Below are 19,340 nucleotides of genomic sequence, written 5' to 3'. Positions count from 1 at the left end.
GGCGGGCGGGGCTGGCACCGGACAGGCGGGGCCCGGGGTCCCGAGGAGCCGGCCCGGCGGCGGGGGGGCAGAGGGGGGCAGCCCGGGACCCCGCCCCCGCCCTCCGCGCCTTCGAGGCGGGGCCCGAGGGCAGGGGATCCGCACCCGGAGAGGGGGGGCAGCCCGGGACCCCGACCCCGACCCCGCCCCGCTCTCTGCACCTTCGAGGCGGGGCCCGAGGGCAAGGGGTCCGCACCCGGAGAGGGGGGGCAGCCCGGGACCCCGACCCCGACCCCGCCCCGCCCTCCGCGCCTTCGAGGTGCAGGGGATCCGCACCCGGAGAGGGGGGCAGCCCGGGACCCCGACCCCGACCCCGACCCCGACCCGCCCTCCTGGAAGCGCCTTCGAAGCGGGCCCGAGCGCAGGGGGTCCGGGGCGGGGGGGGCATCCCGAGCCCGCCCGCAGCGCCCCCGACCGGCCGGGGACGGAGCCCCGCGGGGGAGCCCGGGGCCGGGCCGCACAAAGCCCTATTGTGGCCCGGGGCCGCCGCCACAGAGTGGCTTTTGTTCGCCCTCCGGTCGGCGGCGGGCACGGCTGATTGCAGCCCGGGGCGGGGCGGCTGCGTGCCAGGCGGGGGCCGCCCTGGGGACCCCTGGGGCCGCGCCGCCGTCGACCCGCCCGGGCCCGGCCGGGCCGAGCGGGCGGCGAGCGGGGGGAGGAAGCCCTCGGTCCCCCCGTCCCCCCCCTCGGCTGTCCCCCGGCCCCCCTCCCCCCACCCCGCCCGCCGTGGGCACCGTGGGGTGCCCGTGGGAGTCTCCAGGTGCCGAGGAGGGCTCCCGTGGCTCACTCTTCTTCCCTCCTCCTCCTCCATTCTCACCAGGACAAAATTTAAAATCGAACTTTTTATTAAATAATAATAATAATAATAAAAAAAAGACTCCATGAGGGCACGATCCTTTCCCTTCCACAATATTACCCTCTCCCCAAGCCCCAGCGGCTTTTACCCTTTAACTTGGGGCCTTGAGGGAGCAGGAGATAGAAAAGGAGGATCCAAAGTCACAGGAAAGGCAATCAAAGGCACGAAGCGGCTTTAAAAGTCACCAGAGGTGGAGTCGGGAGCATTGGAAATCCCAGGTTGGGGGGGGGGGCCGTGGATGCAACCCCAAATCAGCTTGGGGACCTCTGTCCTCCTCGATGTATAAATTCTTCTTTCTCATGGCTTCTAGGCACCAGCCTAGCAGTGCCTCGGACAGAAGGGGCACTCAATAAATACTTGATTTATTTGAATCTGATCCCAGAGAAAGCCTTCCCCGCCTATTCTTCTGGAGACGCACCTCCAAACCAGTGTGCTCCTCCTGTGAGGTGGGCTTCCCCAACGAGCACGTCTAGGATGGCAGCTGCAAGCTCTCCATAACCATGGCAACGAGGGATTAGCCTGATGGGGTCATGGTGTCAGGGGAGGGGCAGTGGAAAGAACCTGCTCTGGGGTCAAGGGAGCTGGGGTACATTCCAGTCCTCCCCTCCATAGGACTCGAGGTTTCACAGCTTCTGGCTGGGGCTGGGAACATTAGGGATCCCTAATTGAGAGACACCCCATCAACTCTTTAACAGAGATCTAGCTAACCAACCCTATTAGCAGAGATTCTATTAAAAGAGAAACCCCATTAACTGAGACCCTGATGATAGGAATTCTATTGACAAGATCTCCACTAACGCTTTTTCTATACAGAGATACACTTAGCTACAGTTTCCATAGCAGAAACGGACCTCCTTCCCTCCCCAGCTCACTCTACCTGACCTGTCATCATAACTTAGATAAATAGAATTATTATTATTAGTATTCATTTCTCTTGGAACATAGGGGTTAAATATACAGGCCCGGGGGCAGCCTCCCTGACCCTGGGGTCACCCCATCTTTGGGATCAGATCCCCACTGGTCTGCCCCCCTCTTGGCACCCTGCTCCCTGCCAGGTCGCTAACCCCAATCCCCCTAACTCTGGCCCCTAATGAGGAGGCCACCAGGGGGCAATAAATTATCATCATCATCATCATCATCATCATTATGTTTGTAAAAACAAAAACAAACAAACAAAACGCTCTGGAGCATGGAAAGCAAGTGGGATAAGAAGCTGGGAAGACTGGAAGCTAAGCGTAAGCAATCGCGGTAAACAAGCTTGGGAAGCAGAAAGGGTGCTCGCCAAGGAGTTGGTGGGATGGAGAAAGCAAGTGTGGGGAGCCCAGATGGAAGGGAAATGAGACGGTGCGATAGGAGGATAGGAGCGGAGGGGATGTTGGGGGTGGGGTGGGGTGGGGTGGGGGGCTGGGAAGCCAGAGGACAGAAGTCGGGCACAAGGTGAGGGCCTGAGAGGAGGGTCTGCAGCACGGGCTCTGGGCAAAGGTCGGGGAGCCGCAGGGCGCGCCGGGGATCACCAGGCCGGCGGGCGGGGGGGCTGGCAAGAGCCCCAAGGGCAGCATGCTGGGGCCCAGCGGGTGAGGACAAGCGCGTCCACGCAGCCGGCGACCCCGCGCCCGCTCAGATCTCCAGCAGGCTGCTCTGCTCCGGGCTGCCTTCGGGGGCTTTCTCTGGGGGCGCCGGGGAGGCGGGGGGCCGGGGCGTCTGACTGGCCTCCTCCTCCGCGGCGCCGCGCGCCTCCCCCAGGTCCTTGGGGCCGCCGGCAGGGGGCCCGGGGCCCGGCTCGCCGTGGGTGCGCTGGTGTTTGCTCAGGTGGTCGCTGCGGGTGAAGCGCTTGGAGCACAGCAGGCAGGTGAACTTCTTCTCCCGCGTGTGCGTGCGCACGTGGCGCTCCAGCTCGTCCGAGCGCGTGAAGCGCTTGCCGCAGAAGAGCCAGTTGCACACGAAGGGCCGCTCGCCCGTGTGCCAGCGCAGGTGCGCCTTCAGGTGCGAGGCCTTGCCGTACACCTTGCCGCAGCCCGGGATGTGGCAGCTGTGGATGGGCTTCTTGCGCAGCCCCGCCGCCGCCGCGCCCAGGCGCTCGAGCTCCTGGCAGTTGGGGCAGTCGCAGGAGGAGCGGCCCGCCCCGCCGCCGCCGAAGCCGCCGCCCCCCGCGCCGGCCCCCCGGGGGGCTTTGGCCGCACCGCCCCCCTCCAGCGGCCCGCTATTGCTCACGGCCTTGGGCTTATAGACGTCTTGGGGCAAGACGTGCTGGGGCCCCGGCTGCAGGAGGTGGGGAGCTGGGTAGGGGGCCGGGTTAAGGGGGGCAAAGTCGGACGGGTAGGTGGGCAGCTGGGGGTTCAGCGGAGGCTGAGCGGGGCCCGCGGGCAGTGTCCCTTGCAGCCCATCACCCTGGCCCTGCCCACCACCTAGCCAGTTGCCCCCGGGGTGCATGTCCCACCAGGGAGCAGGAGCGTTGCCAGGGCCCGGCGAGATGCCTGCGTGGATGCCTGCCTTGTACCAGGAGCCGTAGGGATGTGCCATGTCCAGGGAGGTGTAGACACTGGGCAGGCAGTCAGGAGAGCTGTGGCCCTTGGGCACTAGTAGCCCGGGGTCCTGGGTGCCCGTGGGTCCAGGGAATGAGTGAGAAAAAGGAGGGTACTCATTGGCATAGCCCGAGGTGGGGGCAGGGGGACTGCCTGCAGGTGAGAGGAGCCCATTGGTGCTTGAAAAGGGGGCTGGGTAGGCGTCCCCCATGGTTTTGGGGGCTGAAAGGTCACTGCCCACGGAGTATGGCTTCTTTGCGCCTGCTTTGCCCAGTGTCGTTGAGTCCCGCAGGGGGCTGGTGCCGCCAAATTTGCTGCACGCTGCCGTCAGCATGGCCAGGGGGCTGGAGCCATAGTGAGCTTCCTCCTGTGGGCAGAGGGAAGCGCTGCTTAGAGGGGGGCGGAGAGGCGGGAAGGGAGGCAGACTCTGCAGAGGGAGAGCAGAGCCAAGGGCCCAGGAAGAGTGGAAGAGGATGGGAGGGAGGGGTGGAGGGGCCGGTGAGCAGTGGGCCCCAGGGCAGAGCTCCAAAGAGTCATGGGAGGGGAGCAAGGTCTGGAGGCAGCCTAGCAACTGGAGGAAGGAGGCAGGAGGCTGGAGGCTGGAGGCTGGGGGCAGGAGGGTGGAGGCAGGAGGGTGGAGGCGGAGGCAAGGAGGCTGGAGGTAGAGGCTGGAAGCAGAGGCAGAGGCTGGAGGCAGAGGTGGGAGGCTGGAGACAGGAGGCAGAGGCTGGAGGCTGGAGGCAGGAGGCAGAGGCAGGAGGCTGGAGGCAGGAGGCAGAGGCAGGAGGCCACTGCGGAGTTGCTGGGAGGTGCCAGGCCTCAGAGGAACAGGAGCCGCTTCTTGGCTATTCAGCCGCGGGGACGGACAGCACCGAGGTGAGGTGAGAATTAGGGGTCCTACCCCTGGAAGTGGGTTCAGAGCCGAGGCCGTGGTCAGAGACTTGGGGAGAAAAGCTGAGACTCAAAGAGGAACGTGGGAAGAAAGCGAAGTATTAGGGGGCAGCTGCCCCCCCAGAGTTTCTCAGCTTTACCCCCGAGCCCACTTCCTGTCCCGCTCCAGCTCCTGACCGAGGCAGCGAGTGGCCGGGTCTCCCTGAGGCCGCAGCCTATGTCCCTGGTAAGGAATCTCTTGGCAGGGACTCGAGGGCTGGGGAGCAAGAGGAAGCGACGCGGAGACACTGGGACATTGAGAGGGAACAGGGCCGCCGCCAAACCAGGACTGTGGCTGAGGCAAGAATGTCTTTCAAGCGGGCAGTGGGCACCTCCTGCTCTGTGGAGCCGGCTGGTCCCCCTTTGGGAAGGCTGGAGGGGCCCGACGTCCTCACAGCCCCCGGGCGGGGAACTGGGGTGGCCCAGATCCTGGCTCAGGGCCGCCCACGGCCCCCCAGGTCCAGCGGCCCCTAACGCGCGGCCCGTGTGCCTGGTCTCTCTCCAGGCGCGTAGATGTGGGGCGCGGGGCTCTTTCAGAAACACGAAATGCCCTTCATGCCCATCATGCTGCTCCTGCCAGGCCAGGCCACCCTGAGATTCCCCTCCCCCAGGAGCTCGGGGCACCCCCCGCCGTCAGCCTCAGGACAGGCCAGCAGGAGGTACCCTCCAGAATCCCGGGTACAGGCAGCCATTATCGAGGATCCCACCCAAAGGATGCCCCCCGCAGCAGCTGAGCCCGTACAGTATCCTGACGGGATCCTCCAAAGCTGATGTACCTGGTGCCTTCCCGGACAGAACCCGAGCACCAGGCCTACAGGTCGTCTGGGGCTTCTGGGCCAGGCCGTGGCGAGGGGCGTGTGCACTCAGCACTCCCGCACTGCTCCCCAAGGGCAAACCTGCCGCTGCCCTGTGCAACCACGTCTTTCTGCAGTCCTGTCCCCTCGACCCGTGGACCCCCAAATTCAAGCCTCCAAAGCCTTCCTGAAATCTGGCTATGGGAAAAGCCCTGCGTCCTCCCCAGTTTCCCAGGAGCCTCTGATCTCACAAGCAGAGGGTAAGCTGAGGCAGGGTAGCTGATAGGGCAGGAGTCAAACCCTAGCAGAAAAGTAAAAACAGGGGTGCCTGGGGGGCTCAGCAGTTGAGCATCTGCCTTTGGCTCAGGTTGTGACCCCGGGGTCCCGGGATCGAGTCCCACGTCAGGCTCCCCACCTGGAGCCTGCTTCTCCCTCTGCCTGTGTCTCTGCCTCTCTCTGTGTGTCTCTCATGAATAAATAAAATCTTTAAAAAGAAAAGAAAAGAAAAGAAAGGTTAGAAACAGAGTGCAAAGGGGAGAGGCAGAGACCCAGAGCCCGGAGGAGCAAAGGACCCTGCAAAGGCACAGACGGAAAAGCCACAGGGGCGGGGAGGGGGGGTGGACGGGACACAGAGGAAAACTGGCATGAGGGGCAGACATGGGCAGGGGCCCAAAAGAGCAGAAAGGTGAAAAGACAAAGGGCAGAGAGAGAGAGGAGAGCAGACAAAGAGGTGATGGAGAGAGCCTGGGCCAGGAAGGCGGAGGAAAACACAGGGAAAGAGGAGGAAGAAAACAGAAAGGGGGGAGGAGGAGGAGGAGGACGGCTCTCCTACCTAAGAGAAAACCACCATGATGCTGGGCCCCAGAAAACCCCCAGACCAGGCCACTCCTCCCTCCCTCTCCCCCTGACCGCTTCTCCCCCCGGCCCAGCCCGGCTCCGTTGGTTTCCCTGCGGTCGGTTTATTTTTAAAAACGCCGACGCCGTCCCCCCCGCCCGGCCCTCACACTGTGGCCACAGGGGCCTCAGCCAAGCCCAGGGACCCCACCCAGCTGGGAGAGGGAAGGAGGGGTGAAGGAAGGCAAGCGGCCCCAGGCCGACAGGAGACCCCGGCCCGGAGCCGAGGCCCCGGGGCCCCTGAGGGCAGGGAAGGGGGGCAAGGCGCCAGGCCCGCTCAGACGGTTCTGGAGGCCAAGAACCGGGCACCTGGCTAGGTCCACCACAGCCTCAGGTCCCTTCTCGGCTGCTCGGGCGACCCCGCGAGCGTCCCACATCTGCGCCCCCAGGCCTGGCCACATGCTCTGGAGCTGACTGCCCAGGAGCCCAGGAGGCCGCCTTCCAGCTGTTTCCCTCCTACCTCCACCCCACCTTCTGCTAACACAATAAAAGGGCTTAACGCACTGACAAGGAGTCTCCAGAGAAAGAGCAATGGGCCGTCCCAGCTCTCCCCACACGTGCCGGGAAGGGGGCCCCCTCTTCGCAGGGCCTCGGGGTGCCCAGCGGACCTCCTGCTGAGCTCACAGCCACCTGAGGGCCCGCTGGCCTTCCCCCGTGGACACCTGAGTTCCAGGGTCCAGCGCCAGCTCTCCGCCGCCAGCCTCCGCCCGCGGCCGGTCCTCCCACCTCCAGCTGCCATCCCCACCCGGCCCTCACCACTGCTCCCTCCTGCCTCCCGCCCTGCAGCTCAGGCGCCCAGGTGAGCCTCTCGCCCAGGTGAGCCTCTCATCAGGCAGCAGCTGCGTCCCTCTCCGGACGCCAGAGGCGCCCCCCCCCCCCGTGCGGGCAGAGGGCTCCCTGGGTGGGCAAGGGGGACGGATGAGGGCCCAAGTGCCCCCACAGCAGGAGCACCAGGTGGAGGGGCTGGATGCCCTCGTGCGGGGGCATCTCCAGCTCCCGGGCAGTGAGGGACACCAACACCCAGACTCCAGGGCACGCTCCCCTTGCCAAGTGCCACCCCAGTCCTGCGCCCCTCCTGCAGGCCCCTGGGCCGGCCCCTCCCCCGGGCCCCAGTGCCACGCTGGCAGCCCTGACCCGGCGCCCACGCCCACTGACACTGCCCCTGCCCCTGCCCCTGCCCCGGAGGCCCCAGGACGTCCAGGCACCTCGTCCCGAGGCTTCCTCCAGACCAACCGCAGCGTGTCAGTGCAGGCTCGGCGTGGGGCCTGGCGAGGGGACGAGGGGATGGCAGGCGAGCAGCCCGCCCTTGGTGCGCAGGTACAGCACGCCTGGGGGCCCGACTGACGGAACCGTGACCAGGGCCGCCGCGTCCACGCCCCCGGCTTGCCTGCCTCTCCCTGACGCTCCACGCAGCCTGACCCGCTGCCGCTGGCCGCTGGACCACAGATGCTCAGGGGCCACTGCACGTACGCACCTGCGCTCCCACAAAGGCTGCCCCACGTGCAGGCCGCGTGTTCCTGCTAACGCTTGGGCCCAGGCCAGTGAACGCGGGGTCAGCGGTCCCGCGCCGCCTCGCATCCCCCCCACAGGCCCAAGGAGTGGGCTTCCCGTCTGGCCTGTCACCCCTGGGGCTGAGCTCGGGCACCGGGAGCAGAGATGGGGGCTTCCGAGGGGCCAGGGAATCTGGAACGTTCAAGGCTACTGAAGGTGCTTGACCTGAAGGGAAGGCTTTCTGGCTCCAAATTCCTGTGGAGGGACCCAGACAGCAGGACAGAGATGACAGAGAAACAGAGTCAGCGACCCAGAAGCAGGGAGAGAGAACTCAGGCCGTGCAGAGTGGCCGCGAGGGCCTGCGAGTCCTTCCTTTCCAACTGCGCACCTGGAGTCCCCCAGAACCCCTGACCCCGAACCTGACCTCCATGGCACCCTGGTTCCCTCCAACCCCAGTGCCAAAGGCTGGGGTCCCAGCCTGTAGGGGAAGTGGCCCAGTCCGCCCTGGAGCCTCCCACTCCCAAAATAGAGCTGAGTTTGTCTTTGGCTGAAAGCTAAATATTTGTGAGCCGGGCAGGCGGCCTCAGACCCTGGCCCTCCTCCTGGGTTCCCCGTCAGGCCGGGGCCGGTTCCTCTGGCCAGCCCCCCCACATGCACAGCACTGCCGGCTCCCTTCTCTCGGGGCTCACCTGATCCCCCACACGCCAGGCGGAGGCCCAGCCCCTGACCACCTACAGGGAGACCGGCTGCCGCTCAGGCTCGGCCAGGAGCTCCCCAGAGACAGACCCGGGGCCCCCAAGGCACTGTCCCCCGTTTGCTGCCTGGTGCCCACCCCTCAGCCTCTCCTTCGCTGTCCCCCCTCTTGGCTGAGCTGCCCCCACCCCTCCTCTTCCTGCTTTCTCCATCCCTGTCCACTCCTCAGGGTTGGCCTGCAGGCGGGGACCTCGGAGGTGCGTGCCTTCTCCTGACCTGACCCCTCTCATCTTCCTCTGACTGCTCTCTGACCCCGGCCCCCTCTGTCCCGCCCTCCCTCCTGCCCCCTGCTCCCTGCAGAGCCCTGTCCTCTCCTCATCAGAGGGACCCTGGAAGTGACAGGCACCACAGCCACTGTCTGTGTGAGTTGGGAGGTGGGGGCGGGCAGGGGTTAGGGCCAGTAGGACTGTCGCTGGTGTCCTGGGGGGAGGAGGGGACAGTTACCTCAAGCAGGGAGGACGCCATCCTGAGGCTGGGGACCGGGTCCCAAGGAGCCAGGCAGATGGAGAGAGCCAGCCGAGCCGGGGAGAGGGAGAGGGAGGGAGAATGGGAGAATGGGAGAGAAGAGATCTAAAGTTAGAAGGGACTGGGGGGTGGGGGTGGGGGGGCTGTGCTCTGTCTGTAGGGATCCACCCTCTAATTACAGCTTTCCCAGCGGAGAAGGCTCCGGATCCAATGAGCAGGGCGAGAGAGGGAGGCAGAGGGTCCAAATTTCCTGCTCCATTTGCTGAGCTCCCCAAAGAAGGGATCTGGGCGGGAGAGGAGAAGCCGGGCTGGGGAAGGGGTGGAAGCAGGAGGAGGTAGGGCGGGGGGCACGTTGTCAGGGGTCCTGGAGGGCTGCTGGCGGGGAGGGCCGGCGGCCCAGGTGTCCCACACCCCGCCCCCAGCGGCCCCGGCTCCCGGGTCAGGTACCTGGGGGCGCCGGGGCCGGGCGTCCTGGGGCTGTCCTCCCCGCAGCTCTGGCGGGGGGCGTGCGGGCGAGGGGTGGCCTGCGGGCCCGCGCCGGGGGGCCGGGCTCCCCTCCCGGGCCAGCCCCGCTCCCGTGCCACTCGGGCCGCGATCCGGGGTCCTCCTCTGCTCCAGAGTCCCGGCTGCCGCTGCTGCCGCCTCTGCTGCCGCGCGCCTACTGCTGCTGAGGCCGCGCCGCCCAGGGAAGGAGCAGGAGGGAAAAGGAACAAACCCCAAACCACTAATTAGACATCCAGGGGGGGGATGGGGGATCGGGGACGACACTCGCACAGAGAGCCTGGAACACACTGACACACACACTCACGGACAGCCCCGGGATGATCCGTGCACACGTCCGCGCACACAGTGCTGCCCACACGGCCACGGCCGCTGTCCTGACGGAGCACAGCCACACTCGCACACAAGTGAGCACAGTGACACGGCCGGAGGTGGACACACCACACACACACACACACACACACACACCGTGCTGACCACAGAGATGCTTGCGTCCCCAGTCACCCTAGATCGGGAGGACGGGCCGTGTGTGTGTGTGTGTGTGTGTGTGTGTGTGTGTGTGTGTATGTACATGTGAGGCAGGAGGGAGGCCGTGCTCTGGGTGGAGGCTTTAGTTCCCTAAACTTTTAGGGTCACTGAGGTAGGTTAGTTAGTGAGCCAGGCCTGGAGGAGGGGTGCAGAGTGGAAGAGGCCTTGGCACAGGCTCAAGGGTTCCCCAATCTTCCCACTGCCTCAGTTTCGCTCCTAGAATGGAGCACCCAGGCCTCCCTCACACTGTGGGGCAGACAACTGGATCTTCAGATTCTGAGAAAATTGAAGGTGGGCAGGAGTGAGGGTGGAGGTGGAAGGTCACCAGGTCAACTCATCCATGCCCGTGCCGACCGCCTAGCCCCTTTGGATTAACTCCCAAGAAGATAAGCCCTGGTCTCCATTATTCCTCGCCAGTTACCATCCCCAGGCTCCCCTTGACCACACGTCAAATCTCCATCCTTTGCTGGATGGTTCTTCCTCTGAGTGGTCATGCTTTCCTGGGAGGGAGCTCCCAGTTCCTTCTCTCACCGCCACGCAGCAGTGCTCTCTTGCAGCAGGCAGAATTGAAGCTAGAGCTGCAGCAGGACTTCCCAACGGTGACTTCTCATCAAAGTGGGGAAGATAAGAAGGAAGGTGGCATCTCTCCCACAGAGGGGCCCTGCCAGCTGCTGTTGCTTTGCAGCTTATTCCCCAGCATAGCCCTCAACCCCTCGGAGACCTGTCCTCCACTCGCCTCACTTCGCAGCACAGTTCCCTTACTTTCTCTCCTCGAGTGCCCACTTCCCTGCCTCTCTCACTCTCCCTGATGAAGACCTGGAGGTCCAGGGAGTGCTAAGCACAGTTTAACCAGCAGGCAGGATCAAAGTTCAGGACTAGGCATTTGGATTCCAGCCCCATGATGTGAATTCCCCAAGGAACCATGTGGGCCCAGTATTTGGGGAAAGGCTTAGAGAACCAGGGTAAATGACAAATGGAAAGGAAGGGAAAGACGGAAGGAAGGAAGGAAGGAAGGAAGGAAGGAAGGAAGGAAGGAAGGAAGGAAGGAAAAAGAAAGAAAAAAAACAGAACAGAAAGACCCAGAGACACAGAGAACAAATAGAACAATCCCAGAGAATCAGAAGAGACGCTGTGGGACATAAAAGAGAAAGAGACAAGAGGGTGACACTAGACCAGGTGCTTGGCTTTAAAAAAAAAAAAAAAAAATACGGGGGTGGGGTGGGGAGGAAAAGGGAAAGAAACTGGCTGGGAGGAGCAAAGATAGAGACAATGGCTTGGAAGGCTGAGGAAGTAGCCAGAGGCCTGGCCAGGTCTGGAGGAGGCAGAGGGTGAAGCGGCGGCGCAGGTGGGGGGCGGGGATGGAGTATAAATAGCGCATAATTGTGTCCGATGATTACACGGGCCACCCCACCCGTCTGCCCAAGAGGAAGTGCCCGTGGTGGGGTGTCCCCGTGACCTCCCAGTCTCCCCCTGGTGGGGGCATCTGAGGCTGAGGTGCCAAATGGATTTCCGGAGGGCCCCCCACTTGGAAGCTAGGAAGAAGGGGAAGCTTTGGGGAAATTACTGCCCAGCCAGCGGAAGAGCCTGAGACCCCTTAGACCAGGCAGGCAACTGAGGCAGAGAAAAGTCTAGACTCCAGCATCCGGAAGAGGTGGCAGGTGAGAGAGAAGGGGTTGGAGCTCAGCCTAGAATGGGGGAGAAAGGAAGAGACCGAATGGAAAACAAGGCAGGATGAATGGAGGTGCAGGGCTGGGGAGAGGAGGTGGGGGGCAGAGAAGGTCAACCTTCCCACGTCCCTTGGGGGCCCATCCCTGACCTGGGAAGGAGCAGGGTGCTGGGAAGGGAAAGGAAGGCGCCAGGTTCCTGAAATATGCCAGCCGGGCCCCTGGTGTGTTACGCGGGCCGGTGCTGCACACAGAGCCCTCCCCGCCGCAAAGGTGGGTGCCACAGCCAGGCAGGGGGGGTGCCTGAAGCCCCCAGCTGCCTCCCTGGGGACCCTGGGACCTGACTGCTTCCACACCCTTGTTAAAGACAGTCCTGCTGCCCAGCTGAAGCCCTGGCATTCCTGGGTCCAGACCCCCACGCCCCCTCCCAGCGCCTCCAGGGGCTAGGGGCAGCAACTGGGAGCCCTGACCAGGGACCTGCCTCCACCCTTGCAGGCCTCCCTCAGCCCAGCCTCCCAGGGGGTGGGGCAGCCCAGACCCAGGCGCCATGTGGCAGGGGCGGGTAGAGGCTGCGGCTCTGGTCCTTCCAGTATAAACCCCCTAGGCATCTGGTTTCTATCCACCACCCCCCACCACCCTGGGGGCCCCTCAGCCTCCGCCCATGGCCACCCAGATGCTGAGCTCCGAGATGGACGCCCCTGAAGGAAGGGGTGGGATGGTGCCTTTCTGATCTCTCAACCCCAGGACTGGGCTGAACCACAGGGACCTCTCCCTTCCCTCCCTCCCCTAAAAGTATCAGGGTGGGATTTCTAGGTTAGAGGGGTTGAATCTGGAACCTGCCTCAGTTCTCTCTAATGCTTAGGGGTCTTTGGGAAAGATTGGGGGGTGGGATGGGGTGAGGGGGAGAGACAGTGAAAACCGGCCAGAGTGGAAGACGTCTATCACCCCACTCCTCAGGAAGCTGCCTCCCTTCCACACTGCTGCCCTCTGCCCACCCTCCTGGGCCGGGCTCCTGCTGACAGCCCTACACCGAAGGGACTCCTAACCCTTTCCTGTTGTCATTATAGCAGGTTTGGCTACCCTAGAATCACCAGGGAACAGCCAGTAGAAGCCCCAAAATAGAGTTGGACGCAGACTCTAACACACACCTAAATGAGTGACACCCTTTTAGACACATGCTTGCACACATGCTGAATTTTGAATACATGTTATGAATGCAAGGGTTGGGGGCACCAACCCCCTCACAGTCCAAGATCAGTATATAACTTTTGATTCCCCCAAAACTTAACTACTAATAGCCTACTACTGACCGGCCTTACCAATAACATAAATAGTTAACACATATTTTGTATGTTCTATTATATGCTGTATTTTTACAGTAAAGTGAGCTACAGGGACACCTGGGTGGCTCAGGTGGGCGCCTGCCTTCGGCCCAGGGTGTGACCCCAGGGTCCTGGGATTGAGTCCCACATCGGGCTCCCTGCGGGGAGCCTGCTTCTCCCTCTGCCTGTGTCTCTGTCTCTCTGTATCTCTAATGAATAAATAAATAAAATATTTAAAAAAATAAAGTGAGCTACAGAAATTAAAAATGTTATTAAGAAAATCATAAGGATGGGGCACCCGGGTGGCTCAGGGGTTGAGCATCTGCCTTCCACTCATGTCGTGATCCCAGGGTCCCAGGATTGACTCCCTGCATCATGCTCCCCGCAGGGAGCCTGCTTCTCCCTCTGCCTGTGTCTCTGCCTCTCTCTGTGTGTCCTCGTGAATAAAATAAAATCTTTTAAAAAATCATATCATAAGGAAGAGAAAATATATTTTTGTACTGTAAAAAAAAAATGAGTGTATAAGTGGGCCCATGCAGTTCAAACCCACGTGGCTCAAGGGTCAACTGAATACTTTGCAGGCATCCACACTGATACACGCCGATTATATCCATATATCTCCTATATAAATGATGTTTATACCAAGATACTTAGCCTAACCCCCAATCACAAAAACTCACACAGCAGCGTACGTACACGAAGATAGACTCCCAGTCGCCTGCGGCACCCTACCAACCAGGGACTCAGACTCCCATAGTACACACATTTACATATATGGACGTCGCACACGTACACACGGGCCTATCATCACAGCTGCACAGCTCTAACAGTCCCCTAGGGAGGATTTAGGACCCCCTTTTCCCACAGGAATCTGGGGATAAGGGTAACGTGGAGGGCACTGCCAGCCTACAAACCACCTTCTGCAACTCCTGCTACTGCAGCAGCCTCTAGTGTACCTTTGTGGGACTCAAAGATCTTTTACCCCCCACCCCCGTGCCCTTCCAGAGTGGAGAGACCCAGGTGCCCCAGCGAACTCCCTGGCCCTGGGGAACCCTGGCATCCCCACCCCCACCCAGACCCCCCCTGCTCTGCGGCCCGCTGACTCATCCCTCCCTCTGTGGAGCTCCCCAACCACAGGGGCCTGGAAGAGAAGCTTGGAAAGTTGCGCTCATGTCCCGGGCCCCTGGTCTGGCCACTGCCCGCCCCCCCCATGCACCCAGGCCCAGCCCTTGTCTCCAGGAGAGACACCAGTGACAGGGAACACAGAGGGGACAGGAAAGAAGAAGGCACTCAGAGACAGGGAAGCAGGAAAACGAAAGGACAAACACAGGGAGAAAACAGATAGATGGTGGGGAGAGAGATAAGAGGCCGTGGGGGGTAGCTGCTGACCCTGTGGGGCGTGGGGCCCTCCCTCCAAAAGCAATGGAGCTGGTGACCGGGGAGACCTGCTCCTTGGGTTGGGGCACGAGCCACTCAGATGTTTCGGGGTGCACGCACTGCCCCATTCTTTGATGGAGCATTCGGAGCCTAGGCTCAGGGCGCTTGGGGAAAGGGATCCAATTCTGGAAGACAAAGCTGAGAACACAGGGCAAAGGGGGAGCGTTCAAGAGCAAGAGGCCAGCAAGGTCTGTATAGGAGAGGTTGGAAAGGGAGTCCCCTCCCCAACACACACGCATACACATCAACGTGTCACACGCGTATCCCAATTCCCTCACTCTCTGCTGGGGCTCCCCGTCCCTTCTCCCAGCACCAGGGCTGCCAGGCCTGGCTCCTTCCTCTCTGCTCTGAGCCCTGGCTTCCTTAGTTGACATTTGAGTCCTGAGGTAATACAGCAATTCCAGGAGAGGCCCGATCGATCAGAATCAGAAGAGAATGCTGGGGCGCCCGGCTGGCTCAGTCAGAAGAGCATGTGACTCTTGATCTCAGGGGTCATGAGTTTGAGGCCTATGTTGGGTGTAGAGATTACCTGAATTCATAAATTTTTTTTAAAAATTGAGAGAGAAAAAAATATATATAGAGAGAGAAGTGCTATGAGAAGGGAAGGAGAAAGGATGGCAGGGGGGGTGTCACCCAGCCGTTTTCTCAGTCCCAGGGTCCGGTGGCTGGTTTTGAACTTGTGTTGACTATTGATACTTATTTACTGTACAAATATAATTTATCATTTGTATCATGACAAAGGATGACAGGACAAGGAAAATGCCTGGAAGGGGAAGACTTGAGGCCTGATCCCTGAACAAGGAAGCTGCCCTGGGTTGGGTGTCTCACATGGGTCAGCACTGAATTAAGACTCTGGTCATCTTGAGGAAGTGCCTCTTTGTAAAAATATATACCTGGAGTAACAAAGAGAACTTGGGCTAATAAAGCCCTGATCATATCTCCCATCCTTGGGAGTGAACAACCCAAGGGAATGGTTCTTCAAAACTCTGGACACACATTTCCCTCATTTTCTCTGACCTGCTCCTATTCTTGGAAGCACAGTTTTCTGAGATGTACACTGGACCTGAGGAACAGTCCTTCATTCAATAAATGCTCAGTGAACACCCAGCACAGGGAGGTAGGCTCAGGCACGCAACCATGAGCAACAGACCTAGCTAGCCCTTTGCCTCACAAACCCGCAACTAAGATAAAGAACGCGAAGTATCTGGAGAGAGTAATTTCTAGATGTTACTGGAGACCGAAGAGTAAATCTAATCCAGTATTTGGGGAAATCAAGGAAGGCTTCCCGGAAGAAGCAGTGACTAAAGAAATTAAAGGATAAACAGGAGCGAGCCAGGTGAAGAGAGGGAGAGTGTTCACAGGCAGGGAGAAGAGTGTTTGCAGAGGCCCAGAGGTATCAGAGATTAAGGACACTTTTGAAACGCTCAAAATTGAGTGAGATTGAGCACAAGGTGGAGACTGTTCTGCAAAGACTCTGAACCTGATCCTAAGGGCCACATATGGGAATATGCGCCCATAGTAGAAAGAGAGCCCCCGGCAGGCCCAGAGAGCAGCCGGCAGTAGGGGCGTAGGGCCAGACGGTTCTGGGTAAATCAGTCGTTTACTAGGGAGTAAGCTTGGCCAGGCCATATAACCTTTGATGCCTTAGACTCTTCTTCAGAACAGGGAAACATAATACAGCGGCCTCCCGGCGTTGTTGCAAGGATTAGGAATAATGCGTGTGGAAGCCTCACCGCAGTGCCTGGCGCTTGTAGCTGTTGCATACATGGGCCCGAGCCCTGTGAGCGGGGAGAGGGCGAGGTTAGGGCGCGGGGAGCGGTGCGCGGCGGGGCCAGGGGACATGTGGCCGTAGCCGGAGGGGACGCCTGGAGCCGGGGGTGGAGGCTACTGCACGAGAGAAGTTGGGGGGCGGAGTGGTTCCCGGGACAAGTGGGGTTGCGTGTGCGTGTGCATCCGTCCAGGGGCGCGCGGGCACTTTGGAGGTGCCTGTTCGGTTCCGAGAACGGCCCCCGACGGCCGCTGGACCGGGTCCAGAGCGCAGGCCCCAGCCTGGGTCCGAGGACCGAGCCTGCAGCCCCCAGGACGCCCCAGCCCTAACCCCTCCTGAACTATTTCCTTCCCCCTCCCCCTCCCCCTCCCCTACCAAGGAGCCTGTAAATTTAGGGTCTGCTTAGGCCACCCTTCCCTTCCCCGTCCCTCCTTTCCACTGCCCGGGTTAAGGAGGGTCCCTGGGACTCCGCCACCACTACGACCGCCTCCCCCGCACCCTCGGTCGGGCGCCCCCGGGGACCTCAGGCCCTGCTCGACCCTCCCGGCGCGGAGGTGGGAGGCCAGGTGAGCGGCCAAGCGAAGGCGGGACTGGGGGGGTCCCCGCCGGGGGGTCCCCGCCCCGGCTCCAGCTGCGGCGGGGATGGGGACCCCCGACGGGCGGACCGGGAGGTCTGGGGACGCGGGGCCCGGGCGCTCGGGCCTGCGCCGGGCTCGGGGCCGCCCCCGCGTGCCTCAGTGTCCCCGCGCGGCCGGGAGGCGGAGGGGCGGGCCGGCGGGGGAGGCGGGGCGCGGGCGGGGTCGGCCGGGCCGGGCGCCCGGGCGGGAGGCAGCTGCATATCTGCGGTCCCGACCACAATTGCTGGGAGTCGCGTCCCGGAGACTGGCGGCGCTGACTCTGCCCGCTGCGGCCGCCGCGCCGATTAGAGCCCGAGAGGGAGCGCCAGCCCGGGGGAGGGGGCAGGCGGCGGCGGCGCCCCGTGCGCCCCTGGCCGCCCCCCCCGCCCCCCCAGCCCCGTGCGCCCCTGGCCGCCCCCCCGCCCCCCCAGCCCCGTGCGCCTCTGGCCGCCCCCCCGGCCCCCCCCGCCCCGTGCGCCCCTGGCCCCCCAGCCCCCCCAGCCCGGTGCGCCCCTGCCCCCTCCGACCCCCACCGCCCCGTGCGCCCCTGGCCACCACCCCCCGCCCCGTGCGCCCCTGGCCCCCCCAGCCCCCCCAGCCCGGTGCGCCCCTGCCCCTCCCCACCCCTACCGCCCCGTGCGCCCCTGGCCATCCCACCCCGTGCGCCCCTGCCCCCCGACCCCCACCGCCCCGTGCGCCCCTGGCCCCCGCCCCTGGTCCCCTCCCGCCCCGTGCGCCCCTGGCCCCTACCCCCGGCCCCCGCCCCTGCCCCCTCCCTCCCCGTGCCCCCCTACTGCCCCCCCGTTCCGTGCGCCCCTGCTCCCCCGCGCCCCTGGCCCCTGGCCCCGCACGCCCCTGTCGCCCCCTTTCCGTGCGCCCCTGCCCCGCCCCCCCGCGCCCCGGCCTTCCTCCGCCAACCGACCCGGGATGGGGGTCCTGCCTCCCTGCGCCGGCTTTGCCGGGGCTCGGACCCCGGGCGTCCCCCACTGCACCCCGAAGGGCCCGCCCGGGGTCGCGACGGCCCCTACGTGCGGTCGGCCCTAGGCGGCCAGCCTCTTCCTCACCCCCACGTCCACGCAGGAGGAGCCGGAATCCCGGGGCCCTCCGTCCCCTTATCCCCCGCTCCCCGTGAGCACTCCAGGCAAAAGGTGTTCCCCTCAAAGAGGGGGTCAGACTCGAGGGGACAGGCATCCAGGGGCCAGAGCACCCCCTGCCGGCTGGCCCGGAGCCCCCGCCCCTCCCCCTCCAGCTGTGACCTCCAGCTGTGGTGGCTGGGAAGAGCTGGCCTCTTTGATCTGGGAGCGTGGCCACCCCCTCCAGGCGCCCCATTAACCTCCATTATCCCAATTAGGCAGCCCTCCCAGTCCTGGATCCAAGCTTCAAAGCCCCCTCACAGGGGAGAAGAGGGGGCTGAGTCCTAGGCCTCCCCTCCCTGCCGCCCCCAGCCACACCGCTCTCAGACGAGACCCAGGTGTCCTGGTCCCCAGCTTGCTTACATGCTAGCCGGCCGGAAAAGGAACCCAAGGGCCACCCAGATCCCAATCCTTAAACTTCACCAGAAAGAGAACCAGATAGAAAAGGAACCTTCTTTGCAGGCTCCCAATTTTCCCACATTAAATGATTTAGGTAGCAATATCCAGGTTCCGGGCTGACCTGAGCTTCCCATCAGCTTATCCTACTTTATCCTATGGAGAGGGGAGCCAAGAGCCACCCCCCCCCTTAATCCTATCTCGACACTCCCTTCCCCCCCTCCTGGAACAATTTCCGCTGGGGGAGCCGGAGCAGGGCCCGCACAGTGGCCGCTTCCTGGAACATTTTCCTGCATCCGAAACCGCGAGTCTCTCCCCAGGGACCGGCTGATCAAGGCCAGATGGGAGCAGGGATGGGGGAGGAGGAGAGGGAGCCAGGCTCACACCATCACCCCCTCCCAACCCATGCACACCACAGGGAGCCCCTGCCCTGACACACAAAGGCACACACCACATGCCACAGTAACACACCCAATGGATATTCATGGCGGCACTTCATGAACCACAGGGGCCGGGTGGTGGAGGGAGACATGCAAAGTCACATAAATACATGCAACAAACACCTAGGTGATCCCTCTCGCTCTACATGGTCCCTTACCCTTGGGCACTGGGTTTTCCCTGCCAGCTAAGGAGACCATAGGGATCCAATAACATGGGGATAAGACAGCAGAGAGACTTTAGCTCCCAGGGTAAGGGGACAGACAGACACAGCTAAGGCTGCCTGTGCCCTGCAGGACAACACTTACCACTCTGTTCCACTTCTGGATGATTCTCAAGCCTGACCTCTTTTTCCTGGAACCTGGGGACCAGGGTAGAGGAAATCTGGGATGCTTCCCTTGGTGCTGACCTCAGGGCATTTTCTAGTTGTTTCCAAATTATTCCTAGAGAAAAAGCATATGGTGTCCAGTGCATTCATTCATGTCAGCCCAAGGACAAAGGGCAAGAATATGCAGCTCCAGGGAGCTCTGGGGACCTGGGGACCTGTGGTCTCACTGGTGACAGCCCACCGTCCACTGCTCCCCCAGACCCCTCCTTAGAAGGGTGGTTGAAAAGAAGAGTGTGGGTATTGTGTCTCCTGGTCAGCCCTGTCTTTGGCCTTATCCTCTTCTGCCCTCTGCCTTTCCAGTACAGGGGCCTAATTCTTTTCTTCTTCTTTTTCTTTTCTTTCTTTTTTTTTTCAGGGATCTATTCTTACATCTGGAATGCTTGTCTTTTGGTGAGAAGGGTGCA

General features: G+C 62.4%; 1 protein-coding gene across 2 annotated transcripts; it reads right to left on the bottom strand.

The window, feature by feature from the left end:
• Positions 1-2,262: 2,262 nt before the first annotated feature.
• Positions 2,263-19,127, bottom strand: SP7 (Sp7 transcription factor). 2 transcript variants are annotated; one of them, XM_072797757.1, is made up of 2 exons: positions 18,857-19,127; positions 2,263-3,784 (listed from the first exon to the last, which is right to left on the bottom strand). In XM_072797757.1, exon 2 carries the CDS (start codon positions 3,749-3,751, stop codon positions 2,513-2,515), a length of 1,239 nt encoding a protein of 412 aa, XP_072653858.1. In that variant the 5' UTR covers positions 3,752-3,784; positions 18,857-19,127; the 3' UTR covers positions 2,263-2,512. The 2 variants fall into 2 exon arrangements, with proteins under 2 accessions (XP_072653858.1, XP_072653857.1); XM_072797756.1 differs by lacking the exon at positions 18,857-19,127 and adding an exon at positions 8,724-8,839.
• Positions 19,128-19,340: the final 213 nt, after the last annotated feature.

The sequence above is a fragment of the Canis lupus genome, chromosome 25 (genome assembly GCF_048164855.1).
Source record: "Canis lupus baileyi chromosome 25, mCanLup2.hap1, whole genome shotgun sequence".
Lineage (NCBI taxonomy): Eukaryota > Metazoa > Chordata > Mammalia > Carnivora > Canidae > Canis > Canis lupus.
The sequence above is the reverse complement of the archived record's forward strand: the minus strand, read 5'-3'. Positions and strand labels throughout refer to the sequence as shown.